The 16,081-nt window shown below is 38.8% G+C and overlaps 2 protein-coding genes across 4 annotated transcripts; one reads left to right on the top strand and one right to left on the bottom strand.

The window, feature by feature from the left end:
- The first annotated feature begins 272 nt into the window (after positions 1-272).
- LOC133726843 (OVARIAN TUMOR DOMAIN-containing deubiquitinating enzyme 12) lies at positions 273-7,430 on the top strand. Of its 3 annotated transcripts, none has more exons than XM_062154489.1 (10): positions 273-472; positions 868-1,065; positions 1,521-1,594; positions 1,769-1,823; positions 1,943-2,017; positions 2,847-2,920; positions 3,066-3,114; positions 5,266-5,361; positions 6,940-6,996; positions 7,098-7,430. In XM_062154489.1, exons 2-9 carry the CDS (start codon positions 901-903, stop codon positions 6,949-6,951), a joined length of 600 nt encoding a protein of 199 aa, XP_062010473.1. In that variant the 5' UTR covers positions 273-472; positions 868-900; the 3' UTR covers positions 6,952-6,996; positions 7,098-7,430. The 3 variants fall into 3 exon arrangements, with proteins under 3 accessions (XP_062010473.1, XP_062010472.1, XP_062010471.1); XM_062154488.1 differs by having other exon boundaries at positions 274-472; positions 860-1,065; positions 5,266-5,350; XM_062154487.1 differs by having other exon boundaries at positions 274-472; positions 5,266-5,350.
- A 2,521-nt stretch (positions 7,431-9,951) lies between these two features.
- Positions 9,952-12,366, bottom strand: LOC133726841 (glyceraldehyde-3-phosphate dehydrogenase A, chloroplastic). The gene is made up of 4 exons (XM_062154485.1): positions 12,174-12,366; positions 11,744-11,863; positions 11,136-11,440; positions 9,952-11,021 (listed from the first exon to the last, which is right to left on the bottom strand). Exons 1-4 carry the CDS (start codon positions 12,213-12,215, stop codon positions 10,274-10,276), a joined length of 1,215 nt encoding a protein of 404 aa, XP_062010469.1. The 5' UTR covers positions 12,216-12,366; the 3' UTR covers positions 9,952-10,273.
- Positions 12,367-16,081: the final 3,715 nt, after the last annotated feature.

Raw genomic sequence — 16,081 nt, forward strand, 5'->3', positions numbered from 1 at the left:
ATGGATCCTTATATATAGAGAGGCCCGTTCTAATGAGAACCTCCTTACTTTTTTTTTTTGAAAAGAGAACCTCCTTACTTTAATTATGTAGAGTTGTTGTCTTTTATACTATTCCTAACTTGGTATAGGTCATATATTAAAGTCTATGAATCCTTTCCTTAAAAAAAAAAAAAAATTAATAATATACACGTGTATTATCTGATTTTTTGATAGGTGGTAATTAGTTAAAATTGGAAAATTTAGCCGACAGCTGTAAATAATGTGGCGCCTGAGCTAGCATGAATCAGCTAACCAACCACCCTCACGAAAAAGAATGCAAGTTGGATAGGAATGATGGATCAAATTCAGTAATAACTTTGGTTGGGAGTCAAACACCTCTACGCGGCCGTCGGACTACGGTCGTCTCCGATTTCAAGATTCAACCTTGTTCGGGTTTTGGAATCAGAAATCGGCGATCGGTCCACTTGAATTGGTATGTACTTGTTTGTTTTCAAATTTCAGTTTCAGTTGTGCAGCCTCCTTACTTGTATGTAATTATGAGCATCGCCAATACACACAGGAAACCATGAATCAAGATTTCTTTTATGAATTGCGGGAGGAGCAGAGTGTAATTCATTTAGATATTCTGACGATTAATCCTAACTATTCTATGATAGCGTTTTACACCTACTGTGGATAAATTATCATTCCCGTTTCCCAGGCTTATGAATATCTATTTGTTCTCCTATATTTTCCATGAAAAGAAGACCGGAATTCCAACAAGCCTATCATATCATGTTGCAATTGTGTCCAATAACAATCTGACACACAAACAAGACTAATTTGGTGAATCCTTGAGAATTGTTGTAACCCTTTTCAGCGTTTCAGTTCTAGACTTGTTTTGGGTGCCAAGACTACATTATGATGAACGGGACTCATAGTACGGGTGACTGTTCTAGCTCTACTTCCCTGAGCAGCCAGCAGGATGTTGATGATGACTGCATGATTGCCGTTGTACTATCGGAAGAGTATGCTAAGTTGGATGGTGCAGTTGCTAGACGCCTTTCCAACCTGGCACCTATTCCGGTATTGAAACTCTCCTCTGTCCTCCTCATCCCTATATGGTATTCATGGACTAATATCATGAATACAACTTTTGTCACTATAGAATTCCAAATTTTATTTTTCTAATGCATCTAACTTATGGGATAACCATTCAATTATCAGCATGTCTTATCACAAAACAAAAATGTTTGTGGTTTATTTCCTTCCGAATTTTTAATTGAAATTGGTATTTTCTTTCTCTACCTATGGGCTAATACTATTTGGTGGAGTTCTAGCTAGTAAAGTTTTCATGATACTGCACGTCTGTATCAGAATGGAATGATATGATTACATCCTTTGATTTTGTTCCCCCCGTTCGTTGAGCTGGAGCAACTTTGTCTTTGTCCGTTTTGTTTTTCTGTTCATTTTGGTCTCTTCTAATGAGCAGAAGGTGCTCTTCTTAGAGTCTGATAAGTACTATCTTTATCAAATTTCAGCATATCCCACGGATAAATTCCTACATCCCCAACATAAGTGATGCTAGTTTGGATCATCAACGGCTTCTCCAGAGGTATCTTGTGCTTTAAAATTATACTATGCACTAGCTATCTCATGGTTGAAAATTTTCCTAAAAGGTATTCTTATCATCTTCCTTCTAATTTTGGTTGAAGAAGAGGAAAACTTTCAGGAAAATACGCACTAGCAGACGTGGCTCTTAGAATTTACTTATGATTTCTGTACACAGGTTGCATGTCTATCGTTTATATGAAGTAAAGGTTTCTGGTGATGGCAATTGTCAGGTAGCTGCAATTATAAAGTAGTAGTTGATTCAGCAATGATATCTTTTGTATTATTTTGATTTCTTTTCTCTTTTCTCTCTCTCTCTCTCTCATTTTTTTATTTAAATTCTTTCTTTCAGTTTCGCGCACTTTCAGACCAGATTTACAAGTCTCCAGATTATCACAAGCATGTGCGGAAAGAGATTGTTAAACAGGTAGTGTATCTTTAAAAGGTCAAAGTGAATCTAAAAATTGGGTTGATGAGAAGAGAGATCAATTTGTCAGAATAATTACAAGAAATTGAGGAAGAGGAAGAATAATGAAAAATATTCTCAGGGCTACATTGTACGCATCCCCATATTGTGTGTATATATATATATATATAGAGGCCCGATCAGGAGCGGACGTCTGCACTTTCGCTAAAGTGCGGACGTCGATGCAGCAGCGGCTTCCAGGCGGCAGCGGCGGCGCGGGGCTGGCCGGAGGGAGGCAGGAGGCGTCCCAGACCTCTTCTGGGCGGCGTTCGAGGTCGGAGGAGGTCGGGCTTGCCGGTTTCTGGGCAGCCACCTCACCTGCAGTTGCAGGTTCTGTGCAGCACCGCATAACCATCGCCGGCGACTCCACCGGACCGCAGACCCCTCCGCACGACCCCCAGCGTCCCTCCGGCGAGCCGCGCCGCGCCGTCGTCGCTCGATCGAGGCCGGAGGAGCGACGTCCGCACTTTTTCTGGGTTGCGGACGTCCGCTCTCGAACGGCTTTCTATATATATATATATATATATATATATATATATTAAAGCCTCATCCACCACTGTTCTATCTCTGCAGTCACTGCTTCTGTAAATCCCTAGAATAATGCCAAAGTTACTGTCAATTCACCACTCCGTTCTCCTGTCTGTGTACAGAACATACTTGGCAGGGGTAGAGTCTAGTCTAAGTGACATTGCAGTGATAACTTTAACATTGTTTGACTCACTCTTTGCTGGAGAAGAAATAAATGCTAATCAGATTTCACTTATGTTACGCTACTTTTTCCTGTGTTCAGCTCAAAGACTATCGTTCTCAATATGAAGGCTATGTCCCTATGAAGTACAAACACTATTACAAGAAAATGGCAAAGTATGTTAAGTTGTTTTGGGTCATGAGTTCTGTTACTTGATTTATAAGATTTTGCGCATATCATAAATTTTATTTGTGGTTTAGTTTCATCTATCTTTGTAGTAAAGTAGATCTATGTTCACTTTAAATTTACCACATAACGCAGATCCGGTGAATGGGGTGATCACGTTACCTTACAAGCAGCAGCTGATAAGGTCTGGTATATACATATTTGTCCCAATTATATGCATCACATAGATTATTATTTGCTATTATGTAGTTGATATACTGTTATTATTATTATTATTATTTTGAATTGTGATTGATTCATCCATCACAGCTTTTTTTCAGTTTTTGTTTGATTTTTATGTGTGTGTGTGTGTGCAAGTGGAAAAATAGCATTAATTAGATGACGATTACATTGATTAGATTCATTGCTTTTTAATTCTCATTTTTTTTCCCGGTTCGGTTTGTTTCTCATGTTTGAGGCCTTTTACTATGTTGGTTGTTTCGTCTTTGTATCCCTAGTGTATAGACTGTTAAAACATGTGCAGACAATTTATTTTGGGCTAACACCAGCCCATGTACAGCCCCATTATGGATTACGAGGACTTAACTGAAGAATGAGGGACTCTAACCTCCAAGAATTTTTGAAATGGAAACTTGGATTCGAAGTTAGACAGCCATTGTGCCCAAAAGCTTGATGTTCTCAAGGATGGGCCAATATGTATACTGTTGAAATAAAGTTTAAGAAAACAAGAGGAAGATCAGTGTTCCATTACTAAGCAGCTGGTTGTATAGAGGGCCTATACATGAACTCTCCTAGTAGTATGCTCTAGAAATCAGCCTTCAATTATGCTACAAATGAATCAAAGCACTCCAACTAGCTGTAAACATTGTGTATTACCCCAACACTCCCAAGTTGGAGAGAGTAGATATCAACTGCTCCCCAGCTGGCTGTAAATAGAGCTGAAAGCATCCTTTGGAAGTTCCTTGAGGAATATCAGCCTACCTAAACTACAGCCCTTCAAATTTTGTACTTGTCATAGAGATGACAAAGAGTAATCTCTTGTTGTTCATTTTGTCACCTATAAGGACTTTGTAAATCATACCCAATATTGTTATAAGATCAAAAACAAGATTCGCGATATGGGATTTAAGGTGATTAGAGCCCTTAAATTTTGCAGTTTTCATAGACATGATGAAGAGTAAGCTCTTGGGCGGCCATTAAAGATGAATAGAGCCCTTGAATTTTGTACTAGTCATAGGGATAACGAAGAGTAAGCTCTGGATTTTATCACCCATAGGGACTTTCTAGATAAGATCAAAAACAAGATTTGACTCTTTAGATACTGGATTCAAGGTGAGAAGATTCAATTTGAACTAGAGCATAGAAGCCAGATAGAAGCTGCTAGCTATTGTTTTATACTCCTTTTTGTTTTACAGAACTACATCACCAGAACTAAAACGTGACATCATGTCAAAAATTCAATGAGGGAACAAAGAGCTGAGGTCCTGCGTGGCATGGATGGATGCAGATTATAATGATGGATTTGTCATGGGTGCTGGGTTGCTAGATGCAGTGGGATGCTACAAAACATGGAAGCAGCAGTGCGCAGTAGGCTAATAGTAGTTAAACTCCAGATTATAGAATGATGCTTAAAATCGTGAAATTTATTTCTATTTTCAATCAAGGGGATTTTAGAGCAAGGGGACAGTGACATTGAGAATGGGCTTAATGTGTATTTTTTTTTCTTCAGAGCATCTATGCGGTGGTATCTATCCTAGCTCTATTAATTAGTTGTGGTTAAAAACTTTAAGATATTGTATTTTGGGTTATACATTATGACCTTGTTGGATAATATTCAAAATATAGTTGCAGGTTAGTGGGAGATACTTGACATCTATACCATATATAACATGATATTTGGTATCTGTCTTATGTTTATATATTAAATCTATTAGTCATAAAGTATAAAGAACAGTGAACTATATATATTTGGTAATCCAGCACACAAATTCTATTCCTTGTATGAAAATGGTCATGTATTGGGCTTCTCCACTAGTAGGCAATTGGTTTTTGCTGACTTTAACATGGTATGAGAATGCTTGATCCATATGTTAGCCCCAATGGTCACCTATGCTCCATGTAACATCATAATGCATCTACATGTTTGGCTTTGTGCCTCACATGTGAAGAGGCATGTTGAGAATATCATATCCCATGTCAGGAATTCTATGCCTTGCATGAATATATGTGATATTCTGGGCCTCTACACCTATGTCCTATTGGTTTGTTTTAGAGGCTCTAACATTAACAATATACTTATAAACTTCTTGTCATAATCTTCGACATTCAAATGCAGTTTGAAGCGAAGATTTGTCTTTTGACATCATTCAGAGATACTTGCTTTATCGAAATTATGCCTCAATTCCAGCCACCAAAACGTGGTAAGTTCAAAGTATGTTTGCTTCTGTCTGCTCAACTCTATTATTTTTCAAATAGAAACAGTGACACGCCCAATAGGTGCAGTGAAAGAGTGGGTTATTGATATTTCTTTTTGTTTCTTATTAATGTTTATTATTTTTATCCCAGATAGTTAAAACATTGAATTTGCATTTTAAGAACTACTTTGGGAGCCTTGAAATTAATTTATGGGATTGTGGGCACTTGGCTTAATTGTTTCAGCCAAAATCCCTGAAAATAACTTGTGCTTCTTCCCAGTTTCATGATCAAAGAGGTTTATTGTTGTTAAGGATTTTTCTCAGGTGCGGACGTCCGTACCGAAATTTCGGTACGGATTTCCGGTTTTCACCCACTTTCCGATTACATATTTTGATCTTAACCGTTCAATTTTTAGGTCCTAATGTATAGATCATCTCTGCAAAATTTCAGCCAATTTGGTGATCGTTAAGGCATCCAAAACTGCAATTTACACGAACAAACCGAATCTGTCGAACCGGAACCGTTCGTGTACATTGTTGTAATTTGCAGTTTTAGATGTCTTAACGATCACCAAATTAGCTGAAATTTTGCAGAGGTGGTCTATACATTAGGACCTAAAAACTGAACGGTTAAGATCTGAAAATGTGATCGGAAAGTGGGGGAAAAAAGGAAATCCGTACCGTCCGCACCGTAGCCGGACTGTATCTATATATATATATATATATAGAAGTTTGCTCAGGTGCGGATATCCGCACCGAAGAAAAAGGTGCGGATTTCCAGTTTTGACCCACTTTCCGATCACATTTTTACATCTTAGCCGTTCAGTTTTTAGATCCTAATGTATAGATCATCTCTGCAAAATTTCAGCCAATTTGATGATCGTTAAGGCATCCAAAATTGCAATTTACACGAACGGACCGAATCTGTCGAACCGGAACCGTTTGTATTTATAATGGTAAATTGCATTTTTGGATGCCTTAACGATCACCAAATTGGCTGAAATTTTGTAGAGGTGATCTATACATTATGACCTAAAAACTGAACGGCTAAGATGTGAAAATGTGATCGGAAAGTGGGTCAAAACCGGAAATCCGCATCTAAGCAAAAAGTGCGGACGTCCGCACCGGAGAAGCTCTGTATATATATATATATATATATATGCATCTTTTCTTAAGAAGTCAAGGAACATAAGAGGGAGGAAACATCAGAATCTTATTATGGTTTTCCAGGAATAGAGTGCTTGCAAAATGTTTTGTACCAAAACATTAGAATCTAGTCTTCAGAATACTTGGTCTCCTGATGAAATATGGTATACCTGATTTTTAGCATTAGGATTCAATATTAAGTTTATTACGGAGGAAAAGATATAAACAACACAAGAAAGAGCCATGGACTTGTGGGAATTGGGATATTTGTCTCTCAAATAACTGGAGTTAATTTTCAAATTCCTTTAACACATTTACCATGGGTGATTAAGCAATTTGAGCACATGTAAGTTCAGAGGAATAAATCTACAGAAATGTTTGTTTGAGATATAAGACATTCTTTTTTAATTTCAAAATCTTACCGTCTTCTTTTTCTTTCTATTATGCAGAGTTGTGGCTGAGTTTCTGGTCTGAGGTTCATTACAATTCATTATATGAAATCCAAGGTTTATTCCCCCTATTTTATCGTACATCAGAAATCTCATTTAGTAGGTTTCAGTAGGAAAAAGCTGTTTGCCAATATCTTAGTTGCTTGTCTTCTTTGCAGATGCTCCAATTGAACAAAAACCGAGGAGGAAACACTGGTTGTTCTAGATTTCTAGTGGAATCTGACTCCTGAAGTTGGTATTCCACTCACTCAGGAATGTTCCAAGGTTTTAGTGCTGTGCATTTGTTCCCTAGATGATGAATACTGATACGATATATGGATTTCACAATATACTTGGTAAAAAAAAAAAACGTAAAATATATACACTATTACATGTTGGTCCCTACTGTTGTAAATGGTTCGTAGCGTTGGTTTAGATGTATTTTTTTAATTTTTCTCATTTTTGCAAGAATAAAGACGAGCTAATATTAAAAGTGATTTTTTTTTTTTTTATTATCATTGTGAACTTACATGGTCACAATTCTCATTGGCTGTTTTTCTTAACCCAGTCAAGTTGAGCAAAACTCCAAACTTTTTGGGAGTAATGGAACTGTATTCCTTGAGCAGCCCTCTGTATTCGTATTAATATGGTGTAAAATGAGTCTGGGTGATAGTTAATATCAAGTTTGACTTTGATAATTGTTGGCTTCTGTATACCTCCTGGCTTTACTTTGCTTGCTGGATTGTCTGTACTCTGTAGGTTCGGTGGTGGTTTATCACATGGTGCGAGATCGGATAGTATCCATGTTTAAACCTCCAGAACCTCATTGAGGTGAGAAAAGAAATTTAAGAAATGTTCCGCGTATCTGACCACTTGTGTTGATTATTCAACCGTGGATATGATTTTCTATTTTAGGTGTCTGCAGTTTTGTGCATTCGTGAGATCATAAACCTTCAGTTAATATAAGGATAAATTAACACATTGACCGCTGAACACCTCGCACGCCTTTGAAAAAAGAAAGAAAATCAGAGAGCGAGAGTGAAAACGCAGCTGGCGAATCCACTGCTGCATCTCGGTCCGGGAGAGAAGGTTAGTTTAGTAGAGTGCACGCCGTTTTGCTTCCATTCCGGTGTCAGTTTGCTTTCGCAGGTTGGTGATGGTTTAGGAAGGAGGGTAAAAGGGGATTGGAGTTGTAGACCCATCTACCGCCCAGCGAAGGAGGGTCATGTCCGAGATTGGTGTTGGAAAAGTGGTTGTTTGGGGGTTGTGTTCCCTGATCTGGTGTCGGCTTGTTGCCTGTTCGGATTGGGTTTGTCCGGTACTTTGTAGTTTGGATAGGAGATTCTTGGTGACCCGAAGTCAGATCAGACGGTGTCGGCGGGTTGTTATTGTGTTGGAGTTTGGACTGGTGACGTTGCGGCGTTGGTAGTGGTGACTGTTGCAACACAATTTCTCCACCAAAGATCCGGGAAAGGTAACCTGCACAAACAATAAAGAGAGAAACCATCGGCTTGTGAGAGGAGTCAGAGGACTCATGTGGTACCTACTAATGGTCATCCAACGGTCAAGTCAGTAATGATCAAGAACTCAAGAAGTATAATCATAAAGAGGAGAGTCGGAAATAATCAGTTTACCGCAGTGGTGGAGTGAACTCTAGGGTTTGCCTAGAATAGCCTAATTCAGCTCCCATCAAATTACCCACAGGCAACACATAAGAATGCTTTATATAGAGGACTTTAGGATTTATGAAACCCTAATGGCTTAGCACCCTTGGAGAGCTAGCTGGATTCTCCAATTGTTTAGCCGTGAGAGTATGTCGTACGACATCCCCAAGGTAGAGCGAACCCATGTAGATGCGTCATCACACGCTCGAACCTATGAGAGGGCTTTTTTGTCCATTCTGATGGACTCCTGGTAAATATCGGGTCATGGTCATTGGGCTAATGCGTGGCGCAGACTGGACTTATGTTGGGCTGGCTGGAGGTTAGGGCCCATGCCCCTAAGGGTATTATTGGGATCTCGTCGCTAGTCTCATATAGGAAAGTGCGAGCCATGTATTTAAACCTTTTGGGAGCCCGACGTGTAGGTTATGAAGACCATAGGCAACACATAAGAATGCTTTATATAGAGGACTAGACGAAGTCTATCTACCATCGTGCAGTACTCTCGTCTTGACGATACTGTATGAGATGCTAAAATTCATGTCTCTACAGTGACCTCAACGGGGTGATTATGAAGACAGATTTCGGTGGTCTCGGTATGCAACTAGTTGCAGAGTGGCGGAGGTGCTAAGGGACGGTGTTTACGATGGTTCTAATTGCAACGGATGCTGGGTTATTCCCTGGACTTTCGATTGAACTTGGTTTGAGTTGGGCTACAGACTTGGACCTATTTTCAGATTCAGGCTTATTGTGTAAGCGTATGAGGGCTGTTACATCTTCTTTTGTTTTTTAGTTTGTTGTTCAGTTTTGAATAAAGTCCAATCTATGGTGCTTGTGTTGTTGACTCATTACAAGACATCGTTGATCGAGTGATGGCGTTTTTCACCCACATCTATCACGACTATTCACTATTCAGGAGGTGGAGTTGACTCAAGTCTATGTTAAACTTTCATGGGTTCACAGGTGCTACTCGGTTGGTATGTCGATGTCTTCTTACCAATGGTGTTGGCACTTTGTTGGATTAGGAGTCTCCTTGGTCTATGTGACCATTGTTTGAGCCTTATGGTGTATCAGAGATTTAATAGCTCCATTAGCATCCCTTTGGACTTAGGAAGTTTTGTTCAGTCCCATTGGTTTGACATTTGTTATGAGTGTGCCGTTAGTGGATCATGTTTGTATTATTCATATCACTTGTAAAGACTTTGATATGAATGCAATTATAACTTGAATGAAAAAAAGAAGAAGAAGAAGTTAATATAAGGATAGGAAACTGTCACAGTTTTTCAATATTTAGCTATTTACCCTATTTTAAGCCACTTTCCTATGGTTGAGAAAACTGCAAACCTTGCTTTCAGCGGGGGAAGACAAAATATCAACAGATACAAAATTCAACTAATGCTTAATTAGCACCTTCATGTACTTACATATCAAGATTCAAGACTCTGTTCTTGCATAATCAATGACAGGCAAGACAAAATTGTTGCAACATTATTTCTCATTATGAATTTAAAAAGAAACAAAAAGAAGAGAGGAATTAATTATGAAGGCGCGCAAGGCAGCAAGAAACGTAGAGTTAGGGGTAAACTAGAAACATGCATGGATCGATCACATCGACAGAGACAGAAAGAACAGAATGACAACTTAATTGCGAGGCGCTAGCTAGTTCGACAGAACGATCATAAATGGGGAGATGATCACTTCCAGTTGTTGGCGACAATATCAGCCAAGTCAACAACCCTTTGTGAGTAACCCCATTCGTTATCGTACCAAGCAATGACCTTGACCATGTCATCTCCCATCACCATAGTCAATGAGGAGTCAACTGTTGACGATACATCTGTGCACCTGAAATCGACAGAAACAAGGGGCTCATCGCAAACAGAAAGGATACCTGCCAGCTCCTTATCAGCACTCTCTCTGAAAGCAGCATTAACCTCCTCTGCAAAGGTCTTCTTAGTGACCTGCACAACAAGGTCGACGACGGAGACATTGGGGGTGGGCACACGCAGGGCAATGCCATTTAGCTTTCCTTTGAGAGATGGAAGGACTAGAGCAACGGCCTTTGCTGCACCAGTTGAAGTGGGAACTATGTTGAGAGCAGCAGCTCGTGCACGCCTGAGGTCACGGTGGCTGGCATCAAGTAGCCTCTGGTCACCAGTGTAGGAGTGTGTGGTAGTCATGGTGCCCTTGATGATGCCAAACTTCTGGTCAAGAACCTTGACGAAGGGGGCAAGGCAGTTGGTGGTGCAAGAAGCATTGCTAATGATGGTATCATTATGACTGTAGAGTTCAGCATTGACCCCGACCACATAGGTAGGGATGTCGCCCTTTCCGGGGGCAGTGATGAGCACCTTCTTGGCCCCTGCCTCTATGTGTTTCCCGGCACCCTCCCTATCAACAAACACTCCAGTGCCTTCAATCACCAGGTCGATCCCCAAGTCCCTGCGCGTGGTAGCATTCACTGAATTAATCAATATCATTTTATTATTCTTAATTATATGATATATAGCACGCATATCTAGCATTGTGAAGTCTCTGCATGCAGTGGTAACTTACTTCCAAGGTAGGTTGATGGGATTGCGGCTTGACACAACCTTGATGACCTTGCCGTCAACAGAGATGCCATCATCGCCAACTGGCTTGACGTCAGCGTCGAAGATCCCGAGGGTAGAGTCGTACTTGAGGAGGTGAGACGCCTGCTTCACGCCTCCGGTGTCGTTGATGGCAATCACATCAAGAGGTGAGTCCTTGCGCCCATGCCAGCACCTCAAGAAGTTCCTTCCAATTCTTCCAAACCCATTTATAGCCACCTTCAGCTTCGCCTCCGTTATCCCTCTTTTGTATCCCCCGTTAGTTCCCGCCTAATTTTGATTCATTTCATTCACAATATTTTCAAGTTACAATTAACGGCATCTCGAGCTATATACATCATTATTAAACAAGCACTGAAATATGCAGTACGTATGCCTTTTAAACTTCATTGTAAGTCCAAATAGGTAGCTGTTTGATTAGTCTCGCTGGTTATTTTTAAGATCAAATAACTAACCATCATTAATCAAGTGTTTTCTCAAGTATTAATGATGACCATGGAAACGTTATCCATCTATCGCGAGTACTACCTATTGGAATGTGAGCAAAGTTGGAACTAATTAAACATTACTCACAGCAGAGGTTTGGGAGGCAATAACTGAAAAGAAGTCGTCTGAGGTTCTCCTCCCGAAAGAAAGCGAAGCTGCAGATGAGTTGCGGAGACCTGAGAATTCTGCAAAGCCTTTTCCATTTGCCTGGGAATCACACTTTTCTCGTCAATTTCTGCATCATCTAGTAATAGATTTATTGAACAGTCTAGCTAGCTAGCTATAATCATCAAGATGTGCATAACTGCATTGCACGGACGTAGGTACTGCATGGTTTAACTAATTTTGCATCGATCTCTTGTAATTGTGTGTGCGTGTCATATATACATGTGTGTGTGTGTGTATTGATGTATGAAATTATATATGAAGAGTGAAAGGACTAGCATATAATCTCTCAGCAAAATGAGTATGATAAAGAGGTGTTACGATATATATAAAAGATCAGAGCTACATGAACCTGAGGAGATGGTTTGGCCACAGAAAGAATAGCCGAAGCCATGCTCGGAGCAAGCTTAAGGAATGGAAGCAGTGGTAGCAAGACAGTCAGAAAATTCTCAAGGTCGCTATATATTAGTTTTAATAAGCAGCTAGTACAGCAGAGCAAAGAGTGGGAGTGACTGAAATAAAACGCAGAGAGGATCAGATTATGGATAGCCTATCATTCAACGAATGGCTGAGCTTTGACACATTTATTTGTGTCCCCCTCTCCCCTCCACTCCTATGCTCTTCTTCCATTTCCCATCAATCCGCATATCGCCCTCTCGATTCACTTCTCATTTTGAATTCAAATGGACGTTTCCACATTTGGGCTTCGATCAGCCCAATTATCTTAGTGCGCCAACTTTTGGTACACCTTATGTTTTATTTTTATTTCTAGCTTTTCTTTATAATTAAATTACAAATAATCCATATGCGATCATTTGGTTTAGTGTTATAATTTTTATTTCTTTTTTGAAATGAAGAGTACACTCTGAATCATGGTAAGAATAGTACAAAAACGACTACTCTGTTTGGACAATAATAGTGCAGAATAGTTTATGTTAACAAAATCTCTTCGCCCTGTAGGCAATCTATTCTACTTGACTCCATATGTCGAGCACGCCATTGTAGTACGATGAAACCAAGTACTACAATGTCGAGCACGCCATGGAGTCAAGTACTACAATCGCTTCGTAGTTGCTTGAAATTGTAAACATGATTAATCTAATATATCCCCTCTTAAACTCAAGGACATACTAATCGATGTTTTTTTTACTCCTACTGGTACCTAATCGTAACATCATCATCTATGATGAACATGAAATCATTATTCAAACTAGCTAGACTTCAAATTAATTGTATATGCTGCTATCTATGAATATCCGAACAAAATTTTGAACAAAAGACAAAACGTCCTTCAATCTGATCATACATTTTCAAGACTCCAATCCATCTCCAACCAAGCCAAGTCAACAAACCATTTTAAGAAAACAGAGAAAACCTAATCGTAGTTGCAATCAGCTGGATCAAAAATTGCGTGGTGTTCGATTTGGGTAATCCACTGTGTTGATCTTTAGGATGGGATCCATTGACTATATGGCTTGATCTTTAGGATGGGATCCATTGACTATATGGCGTTGAGAAAAATTTGTTAAGTGATTGATAATTGATGTTGGTGTATGAGAATTGTGGGTAGTTTGGGTAACTTTGGGTTGTGTATTTTGTAAAAGGGCTTTTGTCCATTTACCCCATTTCTAGGGAATTTTTTCCCACTAACCCCATTAAGTTTTTTTAATTCTCTCTTACCCAATACACTCTAAGGAAGTCTTCTCTAATACCCTATTAAGATTTTTTTTTTGTTTTTAATTTTTTTTAATACCATTCTACCCCTCACCCCTTTGTTACTTAGAGAAAGAGAGAAGATAGAAGAGAGAGAAACCATAGGAGACTTCGCCGGAATCCAGTCACCGGCCGCCGGATTCCGGTCACCGGATTTTTCTAAAAACCTCTATTGCCTCCCAATAGAGGGGCAATAAACGTCTATTGCCCCCCAATAGACATCTATTCCCCCCTCCCCCAATAGAAGGGGAATAAATGTCTATTGCCCCCCAATACACGTCTATTGGACCCCAATAGAACTTTCAGTCGCCAGAATATAAACAAATCTTCTTAAAATTAGACCAATAAAACTTTAATTAAAGAAATAAAATGAGAAAATTACATCAATTCAAAACGTCTATTGCCCCCCAATAGATGTCTATTACCCCCCAATAGACGCTTTAACAGATGTCTATTGCCCCAATAGAACTTTTTTTTCTTCATTTTTTCTTTCTATCCGGGCATTCTGCACCATTTTACCAAAAAAAAAAAAAAAAACTGAGAAATTGATTGAGTCACCCAATGAAAAGCTCTGGGCACCCATGTCCTCTTCTCCATTCCTGTTGCAGTCGGAGTCGACTTCTTCTTCTTTCTATTTGCTGCTCAAGACGCCTCCATGTCGTCGCTACTGTGGGCGGTGGCGTCGCTCGACTCGCACCCGGAGATTCTGGCCAAGGTCTGGGAACTGATCACGGCGGATCAGCTAACGCGGATGAGGTACACGCACTCGGTGGTTCTTGAGGTCGTGAGGTACTGCGCTCCGGCCACCATGGTCCCTAACGTTGATGCTGTTGACTTTCCGTTTTCCGAGAAGTGATTTTGACGAGTACACCGACGCAGATCCAGTGAGAGGGATAACAGCAAATGCCGGAATGATAACAGCAACGACGGCGAGGCTGCGAAGGCTTGGGATTGACGAACAATCGAACCACGAAGAGAACGTTCGAGTGGCTGGAGCTTCGATCGGAGCTTCTTCGTCGTCTTCAGGCTTGGACTGCATCTCCGGCACGGCGATCGCAGAGAGAGAGAGAAATCGGAAGTGGAGATTAAGGGGAGAGAGAGAAAAGGGTTTGCTGGCAGCGTGGAGAGAGAGGAGAGAAGACAGAGTGACATAATGTAATTTTTTAATTAGGTGAAGGGCAAAGTTGTCATTTCTCTTTAAATTGGGTTAGTGGGAATAAAAATCTGTTGCTAGGGTAAGTGGGATAACTTTGGTTCATTTTGGGGCTTTTGGTCAAGGACCCTTTGTAAAATGATAGGATGAAAAATGAAAAAGGTGGTGTATTAAGTGATTAGTGATGTGTATTTAAAATTTCTCCACTTTATAGATTTTCAGGTACTCTCGATCGAGATCACCGTTGGCTCCTCCCAAGCTATCTGAATTTGATTAGATGGTGATAGAGCGAATATATATATATATAGGGCTAAATACTGTTTAGTCCCTGAACTTTTGCTGAAAAAACACTTCAGTCCCTCGCCTTTTAATTTGACATGTTTACTCCATGTTCTTTCAGTTTTACATCCAATAGGTCCATTCCGTTAGATTCCGTTAAATTGTGCCGTTAACTCTGTATTTTAAGGATAAAATTACTATTATAGCCCCGACTTTCTCTTTCTATAATTTTTTTAATTGTTTTTATTCTTCCCTTTAATTTTTTTAATTGTTTTTATTCTTCTCTTTTATTTTTGCTTTCTTTAATTTTTTTTATTCTTCTCTTTATTTTTTTTCTTTTGATTTGCACCAAAAAATTACTAATTTTTTTAATTATACTCTTTAGTTTTTTTAATTGTTTTTATTTTTCTCTTTTATTTTTTCTTCTCTTTTAAGGATAAAATTACTATTATATTCCACCCCTTGTTTCTTCTGTTATGACTAATTTTATTGGGTGTTTGGGTGAGCCGGAGAACAAAAAAAATAATCATAACCAATAGATTCATTCCGTTACACTCTGTTAAATTGTGCCGTTAGCTCTCTATTTTGAGGATAAAATTACTATTATAGCCTTGACTTTCTTTTTCTTTAATTTTTTAAATTGTTTTATTCTTCTCTTTTATTTTTTTCTTCTGATTCACACCAATCCTTTTATAAAAATCGTATTAGAAGTTATGACTATTTTTTCTTCTCCGGCTCACCCAAACACCCAATAAAATTAGTCATAAGAAAAGAAACAAGGGAGAGAATATAATAGTAATTTTTATCCTTAAAAGAGAAGAAAAAAGAAAAGAGAAGAATAAAAATAATTAAAAAAATTAGTAATATTATTGGTGTGAATCAGAAGAAAAAAATAAAAGAGAAGAATAAAAACAATTTTAAAAAATTGGTAATTTTATTGATGCGAATCAGAAGAAAAACAATAAAAGAGAAGAATACAAAAATTAAAAAAATTAAAGAAACCAAAAATAAAAGAGAAGAATAAAAACAATTAAAAAAATTAGTAATTTTGTTGGTGCAAATCAGAAGAAAAAAATAAGAGAGAAGAATAAAAACAATTAAAAAAATTAAAGAAG

Source organism: Rosa rugosa, chromosome 1, assembly GCF_958449725.1.
Source record: "Rosa rugosa chromosome 1, drRosRugo1.1, whole genome shotgun sequence".
Taxonomy (NCBI): domain Eukaryota; kingdom Viridiplantae; phylum Streptophyta; class Magnoliopsida; order Rosales; family Rosaceae; genus Rosa; species Rosa rugosa.

Coding starts and splice junctions, on each gene's coding strand:
- LOC133726841 (XM_062154485.1), bottom strand. CDS start 12,215: ATGGCTTCGGCTATTCTTTCTGTGGCCAAACCATCTCCTCAG. Junction 11,864..12,173: donor TGGCCAAACCATCTCCTCAG/GTTCATGTAGCT, acceptor TGTGATTCCCAG/GCAAATGGAAAAGGCTTTGC. Junction 11,022..11,135: donor CCCATCAACCTACCTTGGAA/GTAAGTTACCAC, acceptor TACCACGCGCAG/GGACTTGGGGATCGACCTGG.
- LOC133726843 (XM_062154488.1), top strand. CDS start 901: ATGATGAACGGGACTCATAGTACGGGTGACTGTTCTAGCTCTACTTCC. Junction 1,066..1,520: donor CCAACCTGGCACCTATTCCG/GTATTGAAACTC, acceptor ATCAAATTTCAG/CATATCCCACGGATAAATTC. Junction 2,018..2,846: donor GGAAAGAGATTGTTAAACAG/GTAGTGTATCTT, acceptor TCCTGTGTTCAG/CTCAAAGACTATCGTTCTCA.